This window comes from Heterodontus francisci, chromosome 41 (assembly GCF_036365525.1).
Source record: "Heterodontus francisci isolate sHetFra1 chromosome 41, sHetFra1.hap1, whole genome shotgun sequence".
Classification (NCBI taxonomy): domain Eukaryota; kingdom Metazoa; phylum Chordata; class Chondrichthyes; order Heterodontiformes; family Heterodontidae; genus Heterodontus; species Heterodontus francisci.
In genome coordinates, this window is record NC_090411.1 from 19,247,808 (window position 1) to 19,268,742 (window position 20,935).

General features: G+C 45.1%; 2 protein-coding genes across 4 annotated transcripts in view; one reads left to right on the forward strand and one right to left on the reverse strand.

The window, feature by feature from the left end:
* st13 (ST13 Hsp70 interacting protein) overlaps window positions 1–1,456 on the reverse strand; it is a 44,060-nt gene extending 42,604 nt beyond the window's left edge. Inside the window, exon 1 of the mRNA XM_068019403.1 lies at window positions 1,284–1,456. Coding sequence (XP_067875504.1) covers window positions 1,284–1,393 — 110 coding nt within the window. The 5' untranslated portion in view covers window positions 1,394–1,456. The remainder of the gene's footprint in view (window positions 1–1,283) is intronic.
* A 358-nt stretch (window positions 1,457–1,814) lies between these two features.
* xpnpep3 (X-prolyl aminopeptidase 3, mitochondrial) overlaps window positions 1,815–20,935 on the forward strand; it is a 33,393-nt gene continuing 14,272 nt past the window's right edge. For 2 of the 3 annotated variants that reach the window (XR_010969834.1, XM_068019404.1), the window contains exons 1-5: window positions 1,815–1,974; window positions 3,817–3,933; window positions 5,338–5,745; window positions 11,258–11,463; window positions 18,380–18,442. Coding sequence is in view for 2 of the 3 variants with exons in the window: in XM_068019404.1 (XP_067875505.1) it covers window positions 1,917–1,974; window positions 3,817–3,933; window positions 5,338–5,745; window positions 11,258–11,463; window positions 18,380–18,442 (852 nt within the window). In the remaining variant the exon portion in view is untranslated. The remainder of the gene's footprint in view (window positions 1,975–3,816; window positions 3,934–5,337; window positions 5,746–11,257; window positions 11,464–18,379; window positions 18,443–20,935) is intronic. The other variant, XM_068019405.1, reaches the window with a different exon arrangement.

The following is a 20,935-nucleotide window of genomic DNA, read 5'->3' on the forward strand; positions in this document are numbered from 1 at the left end:
TCACTAGTATAGGTAGGTGGTAGGGAAATATAGGGATAGGTGGGGATGTTTGTTGGGAATATGGGATTAGTGTAGGATTAGTATAAAATGGGTGGTTGATGTTCGGCACAGACTCGGTGGGCCGAAGGGCCTGTTTCAGTGCTGTATCTCTAATCTAATCTATAGGTAGGTAGGTGGTAGGGGAATATAGGGACAGGTGAGGATGTGGTGGGAATATGGGATTAGAGGAGGATTAGTATAAATGGGTGGTTAATGGTCGGCACAGACTCGGTGGGCCGAAGGGCCTGTTTCAGTGCTGTATCTCTAAATCAAAATCAAATAACTCACTGGATAAAAATGTTAATGTTTCTGCTGAGTTCCCTATTGGATTTATTAGTGACTATGTTCTATTTACGCCTTCTAGTTCTGGTCCCACTCACAAGTGGAAACATCTTCTCTACAAACACTTTCAGTATCTTGAAGGTCACCCTTCAGACTTCTCATTTCTGGACAAGAATCCCAGTCTGTTTAATCTTTCCTGATAGATATAGCATGGCTCCAGATGGATGGGGAGCATTTGTATCATGATGCACAGGGCCTCATGCCCGCAATGGATGAGACCAGTTGGTGCTTTCCTGTCCGACATTTCAGTTTATAGAAATTCAGAGTCCTCTGTACAAAACCAGATGAGTGACAATCCAACACATCAAACAGCCAAGGCTGGTGCGAGCTTTAACAAACCCATTGTGTTTAAACTTACATACAGAACCAGTTCCTTTGTGATGCAGATCACCATGTAAATCAGTACAGTTTATTACAGTGCAACACACTAGCTGCCTCTGTGGTGCAAATTCCTACGATGCTTGGAGATCACAGTCGCATAGCAGATGCTGTTGCATGTGTAATGGGAGACTGTGAACTTGGAACTGTATAATTGATAGGGCTCAGAGGTACCAACAAATTGCTGATTTATGGTTTGGGAAAATATCATCCTGACATATAAATCACTTAGAAGCTGCTGCAAGGGGGGTGGGGGGCCCTTCACATTAAACTTGTCGCAAATTTTCAGATTCCTTTGGAGTCCATTCACTAGGCATTTCAAATGTACCCTAGATGTACCTAAATGTACCCTGAATCCTGAACTCTGTAGACTAGGATTTATGCCCTCCATACGATCTCCCTGACCACCACACCCACACCACACCACCCCTCCCGTCACCTCTCCTGACTCCTCCCCTTTCCCCTCTGACCCTACCCCCTCCCCCACCTCTCCTCTATTAATTCCTCTATATTGCCCTTTTTACCTTTCCAGCCATTCTCTGAAGAATCGCAGGTCAGGCATATGCAGCACGGCCGGGTTCGCTTTGCAAAGCTGCACAAAAGCGCTCAGATCCCGAACTTTCTGCGGGTCCATGCTGACTGAGTGAGTTGCTGCGCGCTGTCGCTCTCCTCCCCGCCCCCTCCACACGCGTGCGCACCGACACCCCGCCGGCGGTGGCCTCTGGAATCTTCTGGAATTTGTAGCCCCACGTACTGCCTGCTTAAAAATGTAGAGGTAATCCCGTTTGAAACTAGCAAAGCTGCCTTTAGGTATCAAACCTGGATTTTTTATTGAAGGCTAAATAAATTACGATTTGGTATTTTACTAGCATTCTAGGTTCCCGCCCCCGGAGTAGTTTTTAATGACTGGCAACGCTTCGGGCGCCCGCAAACTCGATTGTGGCGGTTGACCCCACGTGATCTTCCGAGCAGCCAATAGCGCTCGAGGATGGCGTCATTATCGACCAATGAGGTTGCGGGCAGCGCCTTATGACGTCATCAAGCGTCGCGGATGAGAAAGGCTGGATAAAGTCTTTTCGTATGGGGAGGTCTTTCAGAGCTGCAATGAAGATGAGCTTTTGCTGTTTATAAATAATGCTCTAGACTGACAGTTAAACATGTTTGTCAAAAGACTAAGAAACATCAGCTCAGCTATAAAAAATCTGAAGATTCAAGGTTGGAGACTCTACAGAGTGTGGGGAGGGAACTGATTTACATCACTTGCAATGAAATATAGGAGGCTTAGTGTTGAGTTATTAGTTGCTGTCTTTGAACCAAAAGCTGATTGGTGGGGGTGAATATAAAAGTTTGCAGCCATCTCTGTAAGTGAGGCTGAGGAGGGGTGAACAAGGTCCACAGAAGATTTTTAAACACTTAAGTTACCATCTTTGATACTCTCTCTGGACTCCCTTCACCATGTAGCACCTACAGCTAAAGATAATTTGGTGTAAGAACAAAAAATGTTGGAAATACCATCTGTGCAGAGAGAAACAGTTCAGGTCGATGACCCTTTGTCAGAACAGAAGATAATTTGACCTTAGGATTCTGCCACCTGTTGTGAGGATCTGGCCTGAAGATCTTCTCTTTGGCCTCTCCAACTTGATTTCCCCATTGAATCATCATTATGGGACTTGCTTCATTATTCCCTTCCAACTGCAAGATCCTTTGCAGCCCTATTTTAAAAAAAAAACAGATTGATATCACATTAAATGAGTGTTGGGATAGTGGAGCTGTTGTGAGCTCTTGTACTAAAGTGACAGCCCTGACTATGTTGGGAGAGCCCCAAATGTTCATGTACAAAAGTTTCTATAGCCTCAACATTCTGTACAATTAACAAGTCTTTAATTATATAGCAGCAAGTTTCACACACTACTTGACCTCCCTATGGACCTTCTGTGTTATGAACTGTTCCTTGTATTCAAAGTCTACAATTCATTCTTGGGATGTGGATGTAACTGCATTTATTGCCCATCCCTAGTTACATGTGAGGAGGTACAAGCCTTCTTGAACCGTTGCACTCTGTCGTGCAGGTAATCTCAATACTGTTAGGTAGGGAGTGCCAGGATTTTGTTCCAATGACAATGGTGATATATATCTAAGGCAGGATGATGTAATTCTACATGTGTGACTGAGGTGATGGAAGTGCAAATTTAACCATCATTTGCTAAATCAGGAGCTTGTATACAGGGGGCAGACCAGTCACATGGGAAATTGGGGGCTCTGTAGCACTGTATTTTTGACACCTCTTCTGTGTCCTTTTGGGAGAGCCAGTCACTCTCTGCTCATATTAGATTTTGGGTATTTGATCACTTGCCAGTCCCCTAACCCCTGTGACTAGGATTGATTTTGCAAGTCATCTGTCTGTGTTACTGCTTAAATTTGTTATTGGGCCAAAATGTAAATGATTTAAAGAGCTAGAGGCAGCTATAACAAGGAAGTTGTTCAGAAAAGGTGTGAATTAGAAATACTGACCCTGACTGAAGGTTCACCAGACTGATTCCTGGTATGGCGAGATTGTTGCATGAGGAGAGACTGAGGAGACTGGGCCTGTATTCTCTAGACTTTAGAAGAATGAGAGGTGATCCCATTGAAGCATACAAAATACTTACAGGGCTGGACAGGGTTGATGCAGGAAGGATGTTTCCCCAGACTGGGGGGCGTTCTAGAACCAGGGACACAGTCTCAGAATAAGAGATAGGCCATTTAGGACTGAGATGAGGAGGAATTTCTTCACTGAGAAAGAATTCTCTACCCCAGAGGGCTGTGGAGGCTCAGTCATTGAGTATATTCAAGATAGAGATCGCGAGATTTCTAGATATTAAAGATATCAAGGGATATGGGGATAGTGCAAGAAAAAGGCTTTGAGGGAGAAGATCAGCCATGATCTAGTTGAATCTAGGCTCGAGGGGGCGAATGGCCTACTCCTATATCTGATGATCCTTTCATCATTTTAATTCTGTATTATGTCACTTTAGGAGTAGGCTGATTTAATGATCCTCTGTACTTTCCATTCTTCAGGATGTGATATCTACCCCCACAAGAGATTTTCCATAATGCCTTCTGGGCAGAAGAATCTCCCCCCTCGCTACCTCGGGCAACCGAGTCCCTTCACACACCCGCATCTCCTTAAAACAGGTATGGAGTAAATGAAAGAATGAGTGACTTGATGGATATGTATGCTAGAGGTGTCCAACTTCCAGCCTCCAAATCAAGGCAAATTAATCCACAAAGTCTGAGCGATGCAGTTCCCTTTGTGCCTATATTTATTCCTTGCTGGTTTCAATGTTGAGGGCCTGGAGGTTTGTAAAGGGCCTGTCTGAGCGCTCTGGCTGCATTGGCGGATAGTCAGGACAGTAAGATCTGTTAGCATCAACAGCTTGAACTCACAGAATGATACAGCACAGAAGGAGGTAGTTTGGCTCACCATTTCTTTATTATTTCTTTGAAAGAGTTATCCAGTTGGTTGCACTCACCTGCCCATTCCCCACAGTCCTGTATTTTCCCCTTCAAGTATTGATCCAATTCCCTTTTGAAGTTACTCTTGAATCTGCGTCCACCTCCCTTTCAGGCAGTGCATTCCAGATCACATCAACTCGCTGCGTTTTTAAAAAATAAATCTCATCCTGTCTCTGGGTCTTTTGCCAAATACCTTCAATATATGTTAATAATGGCAACATGGATTTAATGATTTGCTGAGTTTCTGCTTCTGGTTCACTGGGCCCTGATTTCCCACCCAGCGGAAGAAATGGGGAGACATTAGTAGCTTCTGAGCACAAAGCTGAAGACCCCAGCCACTGCATGCCCTCGAGGCTCCATGATGTTCACCCATGTCATCTACAAGTGCAAAAGCTTTGTCTTCCCTGTATTAGCTTCATCCATCTCAAGCTACCATATGAATAAATCCAGGGCACCCCAGAACTGTTAGTTCTGGCCTTCTCAGAGGAGGAGATTGGGAACCATGTCTGTCCCCACAGCAGGGCAAAACTGGAGACAAAATCTATTTTTAATAAAGCTTTATCCACAATAAAAGAGAAAATCCCAACCACAGAGATGGAGGCAGTCAACAAAGAAACATTGGATGAATTATTCTGTTAAAGGTGCTATATAAATACAAGTTGTTCTTGCATGTACAGCACAGAAACAGGCCACAGCCTAACAGGTCCATGCTCCACAAGAACCTCCTGTCACCACTCTTCATCTCACTGTATCAACATAATCTTCTATTTCTTCCTCCCTTATGTGCTTATCCAGCTTCCCCTAAAATACATCTATGCTATTTGTCTCAGCTACACCTTGTTTATATAGGATTTCCATTGATCAGAACAAGTGCTTGGTGAAAAGAAAAATGACAATTCTAGGAATGTGAGATAATGCTGGAAATCCACCGCAATGTTGGTCAGCACCTGAGAAAGAGGAATGCCCGACCTTCCTCCCTCTCACACCTACTTTAGAATTCCAGCATTTTCTGTTTCTATAATGAGCTCAGCAAGAAGCTGTGGTATATCAAAGAGTGTGGCTGTATTTCCGTTTCATTTACAGGCGAGGTCACCCCCGGGTTGACACAGACGGAATATGCCCTGCGTCGGCACAAACTGCTGGACCTGATCCACAAAGAAGCAAAGACCATGGGGACTTCTGACCACGCAGTCATTCTGCTATCCCACCCCACTTACTACATGACAAACGACATCCCATTTCCTTTCCACCAGAACACAAACTTCCTCTACCTCTGTGGCTTTCAGGAGCCGGACAGCATTCTACTGCTCCACAGTATTCCTGGAATGAGCCTGCCTTCCCACAAGGCTGTGCTCTTTGTGCCAAGGAGGAATCAGAGCCGAGAACTATGGGATGGCCCGCGCTCTGGGGTGGATGGTGCAGTTGCCCTCACAGGGGTGGATGAGGCCTACACTACTGAGGAATTCAGGCAATACGCGCAGAAGTTTGCAGGTCAGTAATGTCTAATTTTCGTGGAAAGTAATGCAGGGAAATGGAGTGACAACTTCATTCAGCGAGGCCACAGAAATCATTTCTATGGGGAATAGAAATGTCAGGCCAGGGTCATCATTCAGAAGCTGTATGTTACAATGCACTGCAGGAGCAGAGTAGAGCAAGCTTTACATCTGCCCTGAGTGCTCCATGCAAGATGCCTTGAACAAAGTATTTCTTTCCCCAGCAGTAAATGATCTTGCGTTGATGATTGCACAAAAAAAAAAGTGATTTCCGTTTGCTGGAAGCTAATTCTGTTTTTTTCATCAATGGTTTTAATGACGAGAGGCTGCTTTTTGACGTGCATTCATAACAGAATTTCACTTTAATGACACATTAAGCCATTTTCTGTAACAATTTTTAAAATATTAATGTAATCAGCAAATCTGCTGCTACTTGACAATCGCACAAAACTCAGATCCGTTTATGATGAGTTGGGGGTGATCTTGTGCTTACTAGGACGTGGCCTAAGAATAATTTAAATACCATGTTTTCAAGCTTTCCTAGTGCATTAATTGGTAAGCGCATGAGCTACACAGAACCACGAAGGTCCCAGATTCAACCTCTTTGTTAAAGCTCCTTGCATGAGGGTGATGAGTAAGCCTGAACGTCCAGAGCAACAGCGGAGGCCCCAGATGTTTGTTATGTAACTGGCGAAGCCATTCAGAACGTTAGGCTGTCTACTGCTGTAAGGTGTGACCCTGGAATTTGGGTATACAAGTATATTTTAAAAAAGGGCATCAAGGCCTTGGAATGGATGCAGAGGAGATTTACTAGAATGGTACCAGAGATGAGGGGTTTCAGTTATCTGAAGTGATTTTTAGGGCGGCGCAGTGGTTAGCACCGCAGCCTCACAGCTCCAGCGACCCGGGTTCAATTCTGGGTACTGCCTGTGTGGAGTTTGCAAGTTCTCCCTGTGTCTGTGTGGGTTTCCTCCCACATGCCAAAGACTTGCAGGTTGATAGGTTAATTGGCCATTATAAATTGCCCCTAGTATAGGTAGGTGGTAGGGAAATATAGGGACAGGTGAGGATGTGGTAGGAATATGGGATTAATGTAGGATTAGTATAAATGGGTGGTTGATGGTCGGCACAGACTCGGTGGGCCGAAGGGCCTGTTTCAGTGCTGTATCTCTAAACTAACCTAAACAAAGTTGCACTTGGAGCAGAGAAGGTTAAAGAAGATAAAAGGTTTTTAAAATTACCATCAGTTAAGACAGAATGACATGGAAGAAATGGATTCCACTGCAGAAGGGTTGGTGACCAGAGGACACAGATTGAAAATAATTGGCAGAAAAGCTGGGGGGAGGAGATGAAGATAATTTTTTTTTTACTCAGCAGGTGGCTGTGATCTAGAATGCACTGTCTGAAGGGGTAGTGGAAGCAGATTCAATATTAAATTTTAGAAGGGAGTTGGATCTCTACATAAAAGGGGAACATTTTCAGAGTTGCGGGGCAAGAGCAGAGGAGTGGGACTAATTGGCTAGCTCTTTCAGGGAGTTGGCACAGGCACGATGGGCCGAATGGCACTATCCTGAGCTGTATAATTCTAAGTGCGCAAATCCAGGGTTTCAGTTGGGCTTCAGAGGGACCTACAGTTGCTGCTGAAACTCTGCATCTACAGATGGTAGAAACACCATTCAATGGACGGTGTGTACCTGTCCATTCTGTGCTGAGATTTGGTGGTAAATTGTGCTCCTCACTATGAGTTCCACTCGGTAGGGGCTCAAGCATATCAGTTTCTAAAGACTAGCTAGTGACTATCCCTTGGAGGGAGGATGGGTGGAAAATAATCAGGGTCCCTTTGGGATATGTTGACTCCAAAACAAGAAGCGTGAAATTTGGAACCAGTCAATTGTGTACGGCAAAGTTTGTAATCTGATAGCAGAGGTCAGCTGTTCTGCATTGCTCTAGGGCCATGTTGATGATTAACCAAGCAGCCTCAAGAAAGCTTGAATGTCGCAGTGGGAGTGATTTCTGGCAGGTTTACTTTTACATTTGTTTATTTTTCCACTTGTTCAAACTGATTTTTCTTTTGTTCAAAAAAAAGATTGAGAGAAACTACCAACCAGTCAGCCCAATGTCAGTGAATTTCTAGAGTCAATAATCTGAGACAAAATTCATTATCATTTGGAAGAACATGGGTTAATCAATGACAGCTAGTATGGATTTGTTAAAGGCCAGTAGTCTCTGACTAACTTGTTTGAGTTCTTCCATTAAATAATGGAGAGTATTGATGAAGGTAATGTAGTTGAAGTGTATGTTGACTTTCAAAAGGCAGAATCTCAGAATTGTTACAACACAGAAGAAGGCCAGTCAGCTGGCTCTCAGAAGGAACAATTTACCTAGTGCTACACCCCTGCCGCCGCCTTATATAATATAAAAGCAAAATACTGCAGATGCTGGAAATCTGAAATAAAAACAAGAAATGCTGGAAATACTCAGCAGGTCTGGCAGCATCTGTGCAGAGAAAAGCAGAGTTAACGTTTCAGGTCAGAGACCCTTCTTCAGAACTAACAACTATTAGAAATGTAAAAGGTTTTAAGCAAGTAAAGTGGGGGTGGGGCAAGAGATAACAAAGGTGAAGGTGTTGGTAAGACAGGGTCACAGAGAATAACTGACCAGAAGGTCATGGAACAAAGGTGAATGGTATGTTAATAGTGTGCTGAAAGACAAAGCGTTAGTACAGAGAGGGTGTGAATGACTGTAAAGCACAGGGCACGCCAAGTACAAACATAAAAAAAAATAGTGGGTAAGCACAATGGAAACAACTAAACAAACTGAAAAACGTAAAATAAAATAACTAAGCATAAAAAGTGGGGGGGACCCGTCATGCTCTGAAATTATTGAACTCAATGTTCAGTCCGACAGGCTGTAGTGTGCCTAATCAGTAAATGAGGTGCTGTTCCTCAAGCTTGCGTTGATGTTCGTTGGAACATTGCAGCAATCCCAGGACAGAGATGGGAGCATGAGAGCAGGGGGGAGTGTTGAAATGGCCAACAACTGGAAGCTCGGAGTCATCCTTACGGACTGAGTGGAGGTGTTCCGCAAAGCGGTCACCCAATCTGCGTTTGGTCCCCCCAATGTAGAGGAGACCACATTGTGAGCAGCGAATACAGTATACTAAATTGAAAGAAGTACAAGTAAATCGCTGCTTCACCTGAAAGGAGTGTTTGGGGCCTTGGATAGTTAGGAGAGAGGAGGTAAATGGGCAGGTATTACACCTCCTGCGATTGCAGGGGAAGGGGATGAGGTGGTAGGAGTAATGGAGGAGTGGACAAGGGTGTCGCGGAGGGAACAATCCCTTCAGAATGCTGACGGGAAGGGAGGGGAAGATGCGTTTGGTATTGGCATCACGCTGGATATGGCGGAGGATGATCCTTTGGATGTGGAGGCTGGTGGGGTGGAAAGTGAGGACAAGGGGAACCCTGTTGCGGTTCTGGGAGAGAGGGGAAGGGGTGAGGGTAGAGGTGCAGGAAATGGGCCGGACACGGTTGAGGGCCCTGTCAACCTGCCTTCTTCTTGTAGCCCTGCACATTCTTCCTTTTCAGAAAGCAATCCAGTTCCCTCACGAATGCTTCGATTGAACCTGCCTCCACCACACTGTCAGGCAGTGCATTCCAGATCCGAGCTACTCGCTGCATAAGAAAGTTTTTCTGCGTGTTGCCATTGCTTCTTTTGCCAGTTACCTTAAATCTATGCCCTCTTGTTCTCAATCCTTCCACCAGTGGGAACAGTTTTTCCCTATCTACTCTGTCCAGACCCCTCGTGATTTTGAATATCTCTATCAAATCTCCTCTCAACCTTCTCTTCAAGGAAAACAGCCCCACCTCCTCCAATCTGTTTACGTACCTGAAGTTCATCATCCCTGGAACCATTTTTGTGAATCTTTGCTGCACTCTCTCTAATGCCTTCACATCTTTGCTAAAGTGTAGAGCCCAAAACTGGGCACAATACTCCAGTTGAGGCTGAACCAGTGTTCTATGCAAGTTTAACATAACTTCCTTGCTTTTGTACTCTATGCCCCTATTAATGAAGCCTAGGATGTGCTGTATGCTCTATTAATTGCTCTCTCAACCTGTCCTGCCACCTTCAACAATTTGTGCACATGGATACCCAGGTCCCTCTGCTCCTGCAGCCCATTTGGAATTGCACCCTGTAGTTTATATTGTCTCTTCGCATTCTTCCTACCAAAATGAATCACTTCACATTTTTCCGCATTAAATTTCATCTGCCAATTGTCTGCCCAATCTACGAACCTCTCTGTCCTTTTGAAGTTCTACACTATCGTCCTCACAGTTCACAATGCTTCCGCAAATTTTGAAATTGTGCCGTGTACACCTGGGTCTAGTTCATTAATATATACAGGAAGAGCAAGGGTCCTAACACCCAACCCTGGGGAACTCCTCTACAAACCTTCTTCCAGCCTCCAGCCCAAAAAACATCCATTAACCACTACTCTATGTTTCCTGTCATTCAGCCAATTTTGTTTCCATGTTGTTACTGTCCCTTTTATTCCATGAGCTCTTACTTTGCTCACAAGTCTTGTTCAGCACTTTATCACATGCCTTTTCAAAGTCCATGGATACCACATCAACAGCATTGCCCTCATCAGCCCTCTCTGTTACTTCATTAAAAAACTCCAACATATTTGTTAAACACTTAACAAATCTGTGCCGGCTTTCCTTAATTAACCCGTGTTTGCCCAAGTGACTATTAATTTTGTCCCGAATTATCGTTTCAAGAAGCTTCACCACCACCGAGGTTAAACTGACTGGCCTGCAGTTGCTGAGCTTATCTTTACACCCTTTTTTTGAACAAGGGTGTAACGTCTGATAAGGTGCCACATAATAGACTTGTTAGCAAAATTGAAGCCCTTGGATACAAAATTGCCTGCAAGACAGAAAGCAGAGAGTAGTAGTAATATACAGTGGTGTCTCCCAGTGACCAATATTAGGACCACTGCTCTTTTAAAAATATATTAAGGACCTGGACTTGGGAACAATGGGCATAATTTCAAAGTTTGCAGATGACACAAAGTCTGGAAATGTAGTAAAAAGTGAGGAGGGCAGTAGCAGACTTCAGGGGGACATAAAGCTGGTGAAATGGGCAGGCAGTGCTGAACACTTGGAAGAAGCACTGAGGGTAGCAAGGGCACAGAATGTACTCTAGGTGGGTGATTTCGATGTCCATCTCTGATGGTAGCTTGGTAGCAGCACTGACGGAGCTGGCAGGGTGTGCACGACCTTATAGTCTGCATTACAGTATGCTTCTTGTTTCTTTTTGAGTTGATTAAAGCCTATCTCTTTAGCCAAGCTTTTAGTCACCTGTCCTAATATCTCTCTATGAGGCTCGATGTCAAATTCTGTTTGATAACACTCCTGTCAAGCACGACATTAAAGGTGCTATATAAATGCAGCGTTGTACTGTACTGACCAAAGAATTGTCCCTGCCTCTCCTTTCTGTTTCTCAAGTAGATGAAGGGTATACGGTGTGGTACGACAGTGAGCCAGCTGTTCACCCAGGGTTACACACGGACTACATGCAGCCCCTTGTAGATATTAAGACCCAGAGCAGCAACACCGTCCGTCCAGTTCAGAGCCTTGTCCAATATCTACGACTCATTAAGTCAGATACAGAGATTGCACTCATGAAGATGGCTGCGAAGATCACCTCAGAGGTAGGTTATTACAGAGTATGGGAAATGGGCATTACAGGGTAGAAGCCTGCTACCCGACGGGACCCGACGACATGTGTCTGGTTCGGGTCGGGTAGGGCTGTCGGGCCCAGGTCGAGTCGGGTCGGGCCGTGTCGGAAATACACAGTAAGTGCTCTGCCGGTAAATATTGAAATTTTTAAAACTTACCTGAGCTGGGAGTCCGGGACGAAACTGAGTGCGCAGTGAGTGAGTGACATCACTATGACGTCATCACGCATGCGCTGCAGTTTCTTGCAGGTTCAATGTCAGGAAGGTAAGTAAACGGATGGTCAGGTCGGGGTGGGCTCAGGGCAAAATTGGAGGGACTCGGTCGGGCTCAGGTTCGCTGTGGTTCGGGTCAGGTTCTTTTTTCCCAACCTGAGCAGGCCTCGATTACAGGGTTGGTATTTCTGATGACGAGAGGATGAATCTCATTTTATTTTTTCCAGTTTTCTTGGTTTCCACTTGGGGAGGAAACCAAAACTAGGTGCCATAAATATAAGATAGTCATTAATAAATCCAATAGGGAATTCAGGAAAAACTTGGAATGTGGAACTCACTACCACAAGGAGTAGTTAAGGCATGGTTGTCCAACATACGGTCCACGGGCCAAAGGTTTCCATCCAGCCTACAGATGTAAACTGACGGAAGGTCAGGCGCCTCGGCAGGCAGCTATAGGTTTCTTAGGACCCCGCTCCCACGCAACATGGCTGCACGCAGCGGGAGAGGAGGCATTCACAGCCTGCCTCTATTATCCACATTTATGATGAGTGCACAGGCAGAGAACAGGGTGTGAGGAACTTGGAGCAGGGAGCGAGAGACAGACAGAGAGCGGGGAGAGGAGAAGAGAACAAAGAAAATTACAGCACAGGAACAGGCCCTTCGGCCCTCCAAGCCTGCGCCGATCCAGATCCTCTATCTAAACATGACGCCTATTTTCTAAGGGTCTGTATCTCTTTACTTCCTGCCAATTCATGTATCTGTCTAGATACATCTTAAAAGACGCTATCGTGCCCGCGTCTACCACCTCCGCTGGCAACGCGTTCCAGGCACCCACCACCCTCTGTGTAAAGAACTTTCCACGCATATCCCCCCCTAAACTTTTCCCCTCTCACTTTGAACTCGTGACCCCTAGTAATTGCATACCCCACTCTGGGAAAAAGCTTCTTGCTATCCACCCTGTCTGTACCTCTCATGATTTTGTACACCTCAATCAGGTCCCCCCTCAACCTCCGTCTTTCTAATGAAAATAATCCTAATCTACTCAACCTCTCTTCATAGCTAGCACCCTCCATACCAGGCAACATCCTGGTGAACCTCCTCTGCACCCTCTCCAAAGCATCCACATCCTTTTGGTAATGTGGCGACCAGAACTGCACGCAGTATTCCAAATGTGGCCGAACCAAAGTCCTATACAACTGTAACATGACCTGCCAACTCTTGTACTCAATACCCCGTCCGATGAAGGAAAGCATGCCATATGCCTTCTTGACCACTCTATTGACCTGCGTTGCCACCTTCAGGGAACAATGGACCTGAGTACCCAAATCTCTCTGGACATCAATTTTCCCCAGGACTTTTCCATTTACTGTATAGTTCACTCTTGAATTGGATCTTCCAAAATGCATCACCTCGCATTTGCCCTTATTGAACTCCATCTGCCATTTCTCTGCCCAACTCTCCAGTCTATCTATATTCTGCTGTATTCTCTGACAGCCCCCTTCACTATCTGCTACTCCACCAATCTTAGTGTCGTCTGCAAACTTGCTAATCAGACCACCTATACTTTCCTCCAAATCATTTATGTATATCACAAACAACAGTGATCCCAGCACGGATCCCTGTGGAACACCACTGGTCACACGTCTCCATTTTGAGAAACTCCCTTCCACTGCTACTCTCTGTCTGCTGTTGCCCAGCCAGTTCTTTATCCATCTAGCTAGTACACCTTGGACCCCATGCGCCTTCACTTTCTCCATCAGCCTACCATGGGGAACCTTATCAAACGCCTTACTGAAGTCCATGTATATGACATCTATTAAGTTGGTAAGACATGACCTTCCCTGCACAAAACCATGTTGCCTATCACTGATAAGCCCATTTTCTTCCAGATGGGAATAGATCCTATCCCTCAGTAACTTCTCCAGCAGCTTCCCTACCACTGACGTCAGGCTCACCGGTCTATAATTACCTGGATTATCCCTGCTACCCTTCTTAAACAAGGGGACAACATTAGCAATTCTCCAGTCCTCCGGGACCTCACCTGTGTTTAAGGATGCTGCAAAGATATCTGTTAAGGCCCCAGCTATTTCCTCTCTCGCTTCCCACAGTAACCTGGAATAGATCCCATCCGGACCTGGGGACTTGTCCACCTTAATGCCTTTTAGAATACCCAACACTTCCTCCCTCCTTATGCCGACTTGACCTAGAGTAATCAAACATCTGTTCCTAACCTCAACATCCTTCATGTCCCTCTCCTCGGTGAATACCGATGCAAAGTACTCGTTTAGAATCTCACCCATTTTCTCTGACTCCACGCATAACTTTCCTCCTTTGTCCTTGAGTGGGCCAATCCTTTCTCTAGTTACCCTCTTGCTCCTTATATATGAATAAAAGGCTTTGGGATTTTCCTTAACCCTATTTGCTAAAGATATTTCATGACCCCTTTTAGCCCTCTTAATTCCTCGTTTCAGATTGGTCCTACATTCCCGATATTCTTTCAAAGCTTCGTCTTTCTTCAGCCACCTAGACCTTATGTATGCTTCCTTTTTCCTCTTAGCTAGTCTCACAATTTCACCTGTTATCCATGGTTCCCTAATCTTGCCATTTCTATCCCTCATTTTCACAGGAACATGTCTCTCCTGCACGCTAATCAACCTCTTTTTAAAAGCCTCCCACATATCAAATGTGGATTTACCTTCAAACAGCTGCTCCCAATATACATTCCCCAGCTCCTGCCAAATTTTGGTATAGTTGGCCTTCCCCCAATTTAGCACTCTTCCTTTAGGACCACTCTCGTCTTTGTCCATGAGTATTTTAAAGCTTACGGAATTGTGATCACTATTCCCAAAGTAGTCCCCTGCTGAAACTTCACCACCTGGCCGGGCTCATTCCCCAACACCAGGTCCAGTATGGCCCCTTCCCGAGTTGGACTATTTACATACTGCTCTAGAAAACCCTCCTGGATGCTCCTGACAAATTCTGCTCCATCTAGACCTCTAACACTAAGTGAATCCCAGTCAATGTTGGGAAAATTAAAATCTCCTATCACCGCCACCCTGTTGCTGCTACATCTTTCCATAATCTGTTTACATATTTGTACCTCTATCTCACGCTCGCTGTTGGGAGGCCTGTAGTACAGCCCCAACATTGTTACTGCACCCTTCCTATTTCTGAGTTCTGCCCATGTTGCCTCACTGCTCGAGTCCTCCATAGTGCCCTCCTTCAGCACAGCTGTGATATCCTCTTTGACCAGTAATGCAACTCCTCCACCCCTTTTACCTCCCTCTCTATCCCGCTGAAGCATCGATATCCTGGGATATTTAGTTGCCAATCATGCCCTTCCCTCAACCAAGTCTCAGTAATAGCAATAACATCATACTCCCAGGTACTAATCCAAGCCCTAAGTTCATCTGCCTGACCTACTACACTTCTTGCATTAAAACAAATGCACCTCAGACCACCACTCCCTTTGCGTTCATCATCTGCTCCCTGCCTACTCTTCCCCTTAGTCACGCTGACGTCATTATCTAGTTCCTTACAGGCTTTAGTTACAACCTCCTTACTGTCCACTGACCTCCTCATTTGGTTCCCATCCCCCTGCCACATTAGTTTAAACCCTCCCCAACAGCGTTAGCAAAAGCACTCCCAAGGACATTGGTTCCAGTCCGGCCCAGATGTATACCGTCCAATTTGTAATAGTCCCACCTCCCCCAGAACCAGTCCCAATGTCCCAAAAATCTGAAAGCCTCCTTCCTGCACCACCTCTCAAGCCACGCATTCATCCTGACTACTCTTTCATTTCTACTCTGACTATCACGTGGCACTGATAGCAATCCTGAGATTACTACCTCTGAGGTCCTACTTTTTAACTTGGCTCCTAACTCCCTAAATTCTGCTTGTAGGACCTCATCCCTTTTTTTACCTATATCATTGGTGCCTATGTGCACAATGACTACTGGCTGTTCACCCTCCCCCTTCAGAATGTTCTGCAGCCGATCTGAGACATCCCTGACCCGTGCACCTGGGAGGCAACATACCATTCGCGAGTCTCGTTTTCGACCACAGAACCGCCTGTCTACTCCCCTTACAATCGAATCCCCTATGACTATAGCCCTTCCACTCTTTTTCCCGCCCTTCCGAACAGCAGAGCCAGCCACGGTGCCATGAACCTGGCAACTGCTGCCTTCCCCTGGTGAGCCATCTCCCTCAACAGTATCCAAAATGGTATACTTATTTTGGAGGGAGATGACCGCAGGGGACTCCTGCGCTTCCTGCTCTTTCTCTGCCTTTTGGTCACCCATTCCCTTTCTCCCTCAGCAATCCTAATCTGCGGTGTGACCAATTCGCTAAACGTGCTATCCACGACCTCCTCAGCATCGCGCATGCTCCAAAGTGAGTCCATCCGCAGCTCCAGAGCCGTCATGCGGTCTAACAAGAGCTGCAGCTGGACACACTTCCTGCACGTGAAGGAGTCAGGGACATCAGCCGTGTCCGAGCTCCCACATTGAGCAAGAGGAGCATGACACGGGTCTGAGATCTCCTGCCATTTTTAATCTTAAGCTTAACTTAGTTAAATGAAAAAGGAACGAAAAGTTTTTACCAATCACACGATAAAAAAAAAGAGAAATAGAAAAAGCCTTAAAAAAAGAGAGGGGGGAGAGATAGATGCAGAGAGGAGAGGAAGAGAAAGAGATCAAGATCACTCCTGACGGATGGACATCTATCCAGAATCCTCTGCATCGCTACATTAAGTGTGCGGGCAGAGATTGAGTACTTACGTAAGCAAAAACAATGCCAGGTATGTCACTAAATCAGTGTTCAACATAGTGACAAGAAAATAAGTCAATAAATTAGTTTTCTCATTTAAAGTTTCACAAAAGTTTCCTCCCACAGCCAAAGACTTGCAGGTTGATAGGTAAATTGGCCATTATAAATTGTCCCTAGTATAGGTAGGTGGTAGGGGAATGTAGGGACAGGTGGGGATGTGGTAGGAATATGGAATTAGTGTAGGATTAGTATAAATGGGTGGTTGATGGTCGGCATAGACTCGGTGGGCCGAAGGGCCTGTTTCAGTGCTGTATCTCTAAATAAAGTAAAATTTTTTTTAAAATGCATGTTTGTTGTTTTGATTAATAGTAGGATAAATTTTTAATGCCTTTAACTTACTGAAATTTTTTCACCAGCCCCCTATGTAAGACAAAAATCATAATGTGGCCCTCCCGTGAAAGGGTTGGACACCCCTACGTTAAGGCAATTAGCAAAGTTGCACGTAAAGGGAAGTTAGATAAACACAGAAAGGAGTAGGGTTAAATGAAGTAGGGTGGGAGGAGGCTCGTGTGGAGCATAAATGCCAGCATAGACTAGTTGGGCTGAATGGCCTGTTTATATACTGTAAATACTTTTTTAATAAAGCTTTCCCTTCAGACGGCACTGGTCTCCAGTATAGTCCCACAGGTCTAGGCAGCATCAACCCCACATTACCTCACCTAAGTGACCATTCTTCCTATGCGAGGATGGGCAGTGAACCCCAACCTTGTCATCACCTGACACCCACATAAGAGCCCTTTCTAGCAGAAGTTAGTAGATAGCAACCCAGAGCAAGGAACCCTTGCTGATTTTCCCTTTCCTAATACAAGGGCCCCACCCCCATCTCAACTAACTCGCCAGAGTCTGGCAATTGAGTCTTTGATCTTCCTGGTCTCTCTGACTCAGCTTCACAATGGGCATGGTGAATTAATCACAAAGGTGCTCAATGAACATCATTAGCAATCCTGCTAATTCCTACAAAAGATATTCCTTATGCTCAAGCAACAACCCTCACGTGAAGCCAAGTGTTTGGGCTATTGTAATAAGCTTATTAAGATACAGCAAGTGCCAGTGTGCCTGGTGCTTTGCAGACTGAGAGATCCAAGTCTGCTTTGAGTCTCAGTTGACTACCTGTCCCACCAAAGGATAGTGAGTTCCAGGCAGACTTTTAAATGTAGGTGTGACAAGAGACATAATGAGGTTGAAATCACAGGCACGAGCTGTGTGCAGAGAATGATCCCTGCAGTGGAACAAGTAGGCCCGAGGCCTGATTGAAACTGGACCTTGGACCTCATCTAAGTTAGACTGATGAACAGCTAATGTCTGCTGGACATCCCCAGGTAGCTTGCTGGCAAAGCAGGCATGAATTTCCCTTGGCTAGTGAGGGGGAGGGGGTTGTGGGGGGTTGCTGACAGCTTCTGGACTGTGGTGAAGCCAGGAAACGTAACCATTTGGTATGCAGCAGCTCCTTTAAGGATCGTTGGTTAGATTCAATATAGATCTGGTTATCTTGAACACATTAGGCCCAGTTCCGGCTGCATCTAGGACACCCAATTTCAGGCGGGGTCTCATTAACAAATGCAAGGGGATAACCATCTGTCTGGAATTCCTAAAAAAAAATGCGCACCACAAATTTCGCACTGGGACCAATACCTGCTCAAATTGGGACATTGTCATCCACTGCTAAATGTGTGTGCTTTACTCCCGAAAAAGGGCAGAACGTGGACCAATTCCTACCTCAGTGCCTCTCTGGGTAAAAACACTGCACGCTGTGGGCCTGAGATTAAGTTGTTCTGTTTCTGCTGCTCTGTAGTTTGCAAAGTTTCCAGATTACTAAAGAGCTGATTCAAAGCTGGCTGTTTATTTTCAGGCATTCATCAGCACAATGTTTTCTTCCAAGGCTCCACTTGATGAGGCCTATCTTTATGCAAAGGTAAGCAGCAAAGATTCTTTGTGGATGCTTTTATAATATGTAGCAGCCAGACATACACGGAACAAGTATACCAATGAATGGGGTGTCTTATCAATTGTATCGATTCATTCAGCACAGAAGGAGCCCATTCGGCCCATTGCTCCTGTTCCTGTTTGGTGGAACTATCCATTTAGTTCCATTCCCCTACCCTTTTTCCATAACCATACAAAATTTTTCCCTTCAAATATTTATCCAGTTCCCTTTTGAAAGTTACTATTAAATCTGTTTCCACCACCATTAAATTAATTCACATTAATTTCAATTGGTAGAGGATGAACTGATGATCAGCAGTTGCACATGGAGCAATTTCTGGTGAATTAAGATTGAATTTTCACTGCTAAGATTATAAAATTTGTTTTTAATCATACCCGTGACGTTGCAATATTCTGACTCAAACAGGAAGAGTTCTTTCATGGGATGTGAGTGTCACTGGCATTTGTGGCCCATCCTTAATTGCTGTTAAGAAGGCGGTGGTGAGCCATCTTCTTGAAGCGCTGCAGTCCATATAGGAGGTACACCCACAATGCTGTTTGGGAAGGAGCTCCAGGTTTTTTGACCCAGCAACAGTGGAGGAACAGCAGTTATAGTTCCAAGTCAGGATGGTGTGTGACTTGGAGGGGAACTTGCGGGGGATGGTGGTGTTCCCATGCAACTGCTGCCCTTGTTCCTCTAGGTGGTAGAGGTCACGGATTTGGAAGGTACTCTCGAAGGAGGCTTAGCAAGTTGCTTACTCCACTGACTTGCAACCATTATCATTGAGGCCCTCCTGACCTGCAGATTTAATAAGGTACCAGTTGAGGAGCATCTATATCACCTTTTTCTCTCTTTTAAGAAATTTTAAGTGAAGGGTTCAGATTTGTAATCCAGGACACCATCAAGAGCAAAAAAATGAAGTAACTAGGAAGTGAAAGAAAAATTTGTATTTATATAGCACCTTTCATAGAATCATAGAAAGTTCAAGGCACAGAAAAGGGGCCACTTGGTCCATCGTGTCTTTGCCGGCCGAGAAACGATCCACCTATTCTAATCCCACCTTCCAGCAATTGGTCCGTTGCCCTGCAGCTTACAGCACTTGAGGTGCATATCCAGACTCCTTTTGAATGAGTTGAGGGTCTCTGCCTCAACTACCCTTTCAGGCAGTGAGTTCCAGACCATCCCCACCCTCTGGGTGAAAAAGCTTTTCCTCATCTTCCCTCTAATTTTTCTACCAATCACTTTAAATCTATGCCCCCTCGTCACTGACCTCACTGCTAAGGTGAATAGACCCTTCACCTCCACTCTATCCAGGCTCCTCAAAATTTTGTACATTTGGATCAGATCTCCCCTCAGCCTTCTCTGTTCCAAGGAGAACAACCCCAGCCTATTCAATCTTTCCTCATAGCTGCATTTTTCCAGTCCTGGCAACATCCTCGTAAATCTCCTCTGTACCCTCTTGAGTGCAGTTACATCCTTTCTGCAATGAGGTGATCAGAACTGCACACAGTCTTCAAGTTGTGGCCTAACCAATGAGTTATACAGTTCCGGCATAACCTCCCTGCTCTTGTATTCTATACCTCGGCTAATAAAGGAAAGGATTCCATATGCCTTCTTAACCACCTTATCGACCTGTCCTGCTATCTTCAGGGATCTGTGGACATTCACTCCAAGGCCCCTCACTTACTCTACACTTCTCAGTATTTTCCCATTAATCGTGTATTCCTTTGCCTTGTTTATCCTCCCCAAATGCATCACCTCACACTTCTCCAGGTTGAATTCCATTTGCCGCTTTTCTGCCCAGACCATCAATATCTTCCTGCAGCCTACAGCTGTCCTCGCTATCTACCATTTGGCCAATCTTTGTGTCGTCTGCAAACTTCTTGATCATGCCCCCTACATTTAAGTCCAAATCGTTAATATGCACCACAAAAAGCAGGGGACCCAGTACTGAGCCCTGCGGAACGCCACTGGGAACAGTCACCATAACAGCCGTCAAAAATTACCCTTTGTTTCCTGCCACTGAGCCAATTTTGTATCCACCTTGCTGCATTTCCCTGAATCCCATGGGATTTTATTTTTTTAACCAGTCTGCCATGTGAGACCTTGCTAAAATCCATGTAGACCACATCAACTGCACTATCCTCATCTATCTTCCTTGTTATTTCTTCAAAAAGTTCGATCAAGTTGGTCAAACAAGATCTTCCCTTAACAAATCCATGCTGACTATCCTTGATTAACCTGTGACTTTCTAAGTGACAGTTTATCCTGTCTTTCAGAATAGATTCCAATAATTTGCCCACATCTGAGGTTAGACTGACTGGCCTGTAATTATTCAGTCTATCCTTCGCTCCTTTTTTAAACAGAGGTACAATGTTAGCAATTCTCCAATCCTCTGGCACCACACCTGTATCCAGCGAGGACTGGAAAATGATGGTCAGACCCTCTGCTATTTCCTCTCTTGCTTCTTTTAACAGCCTA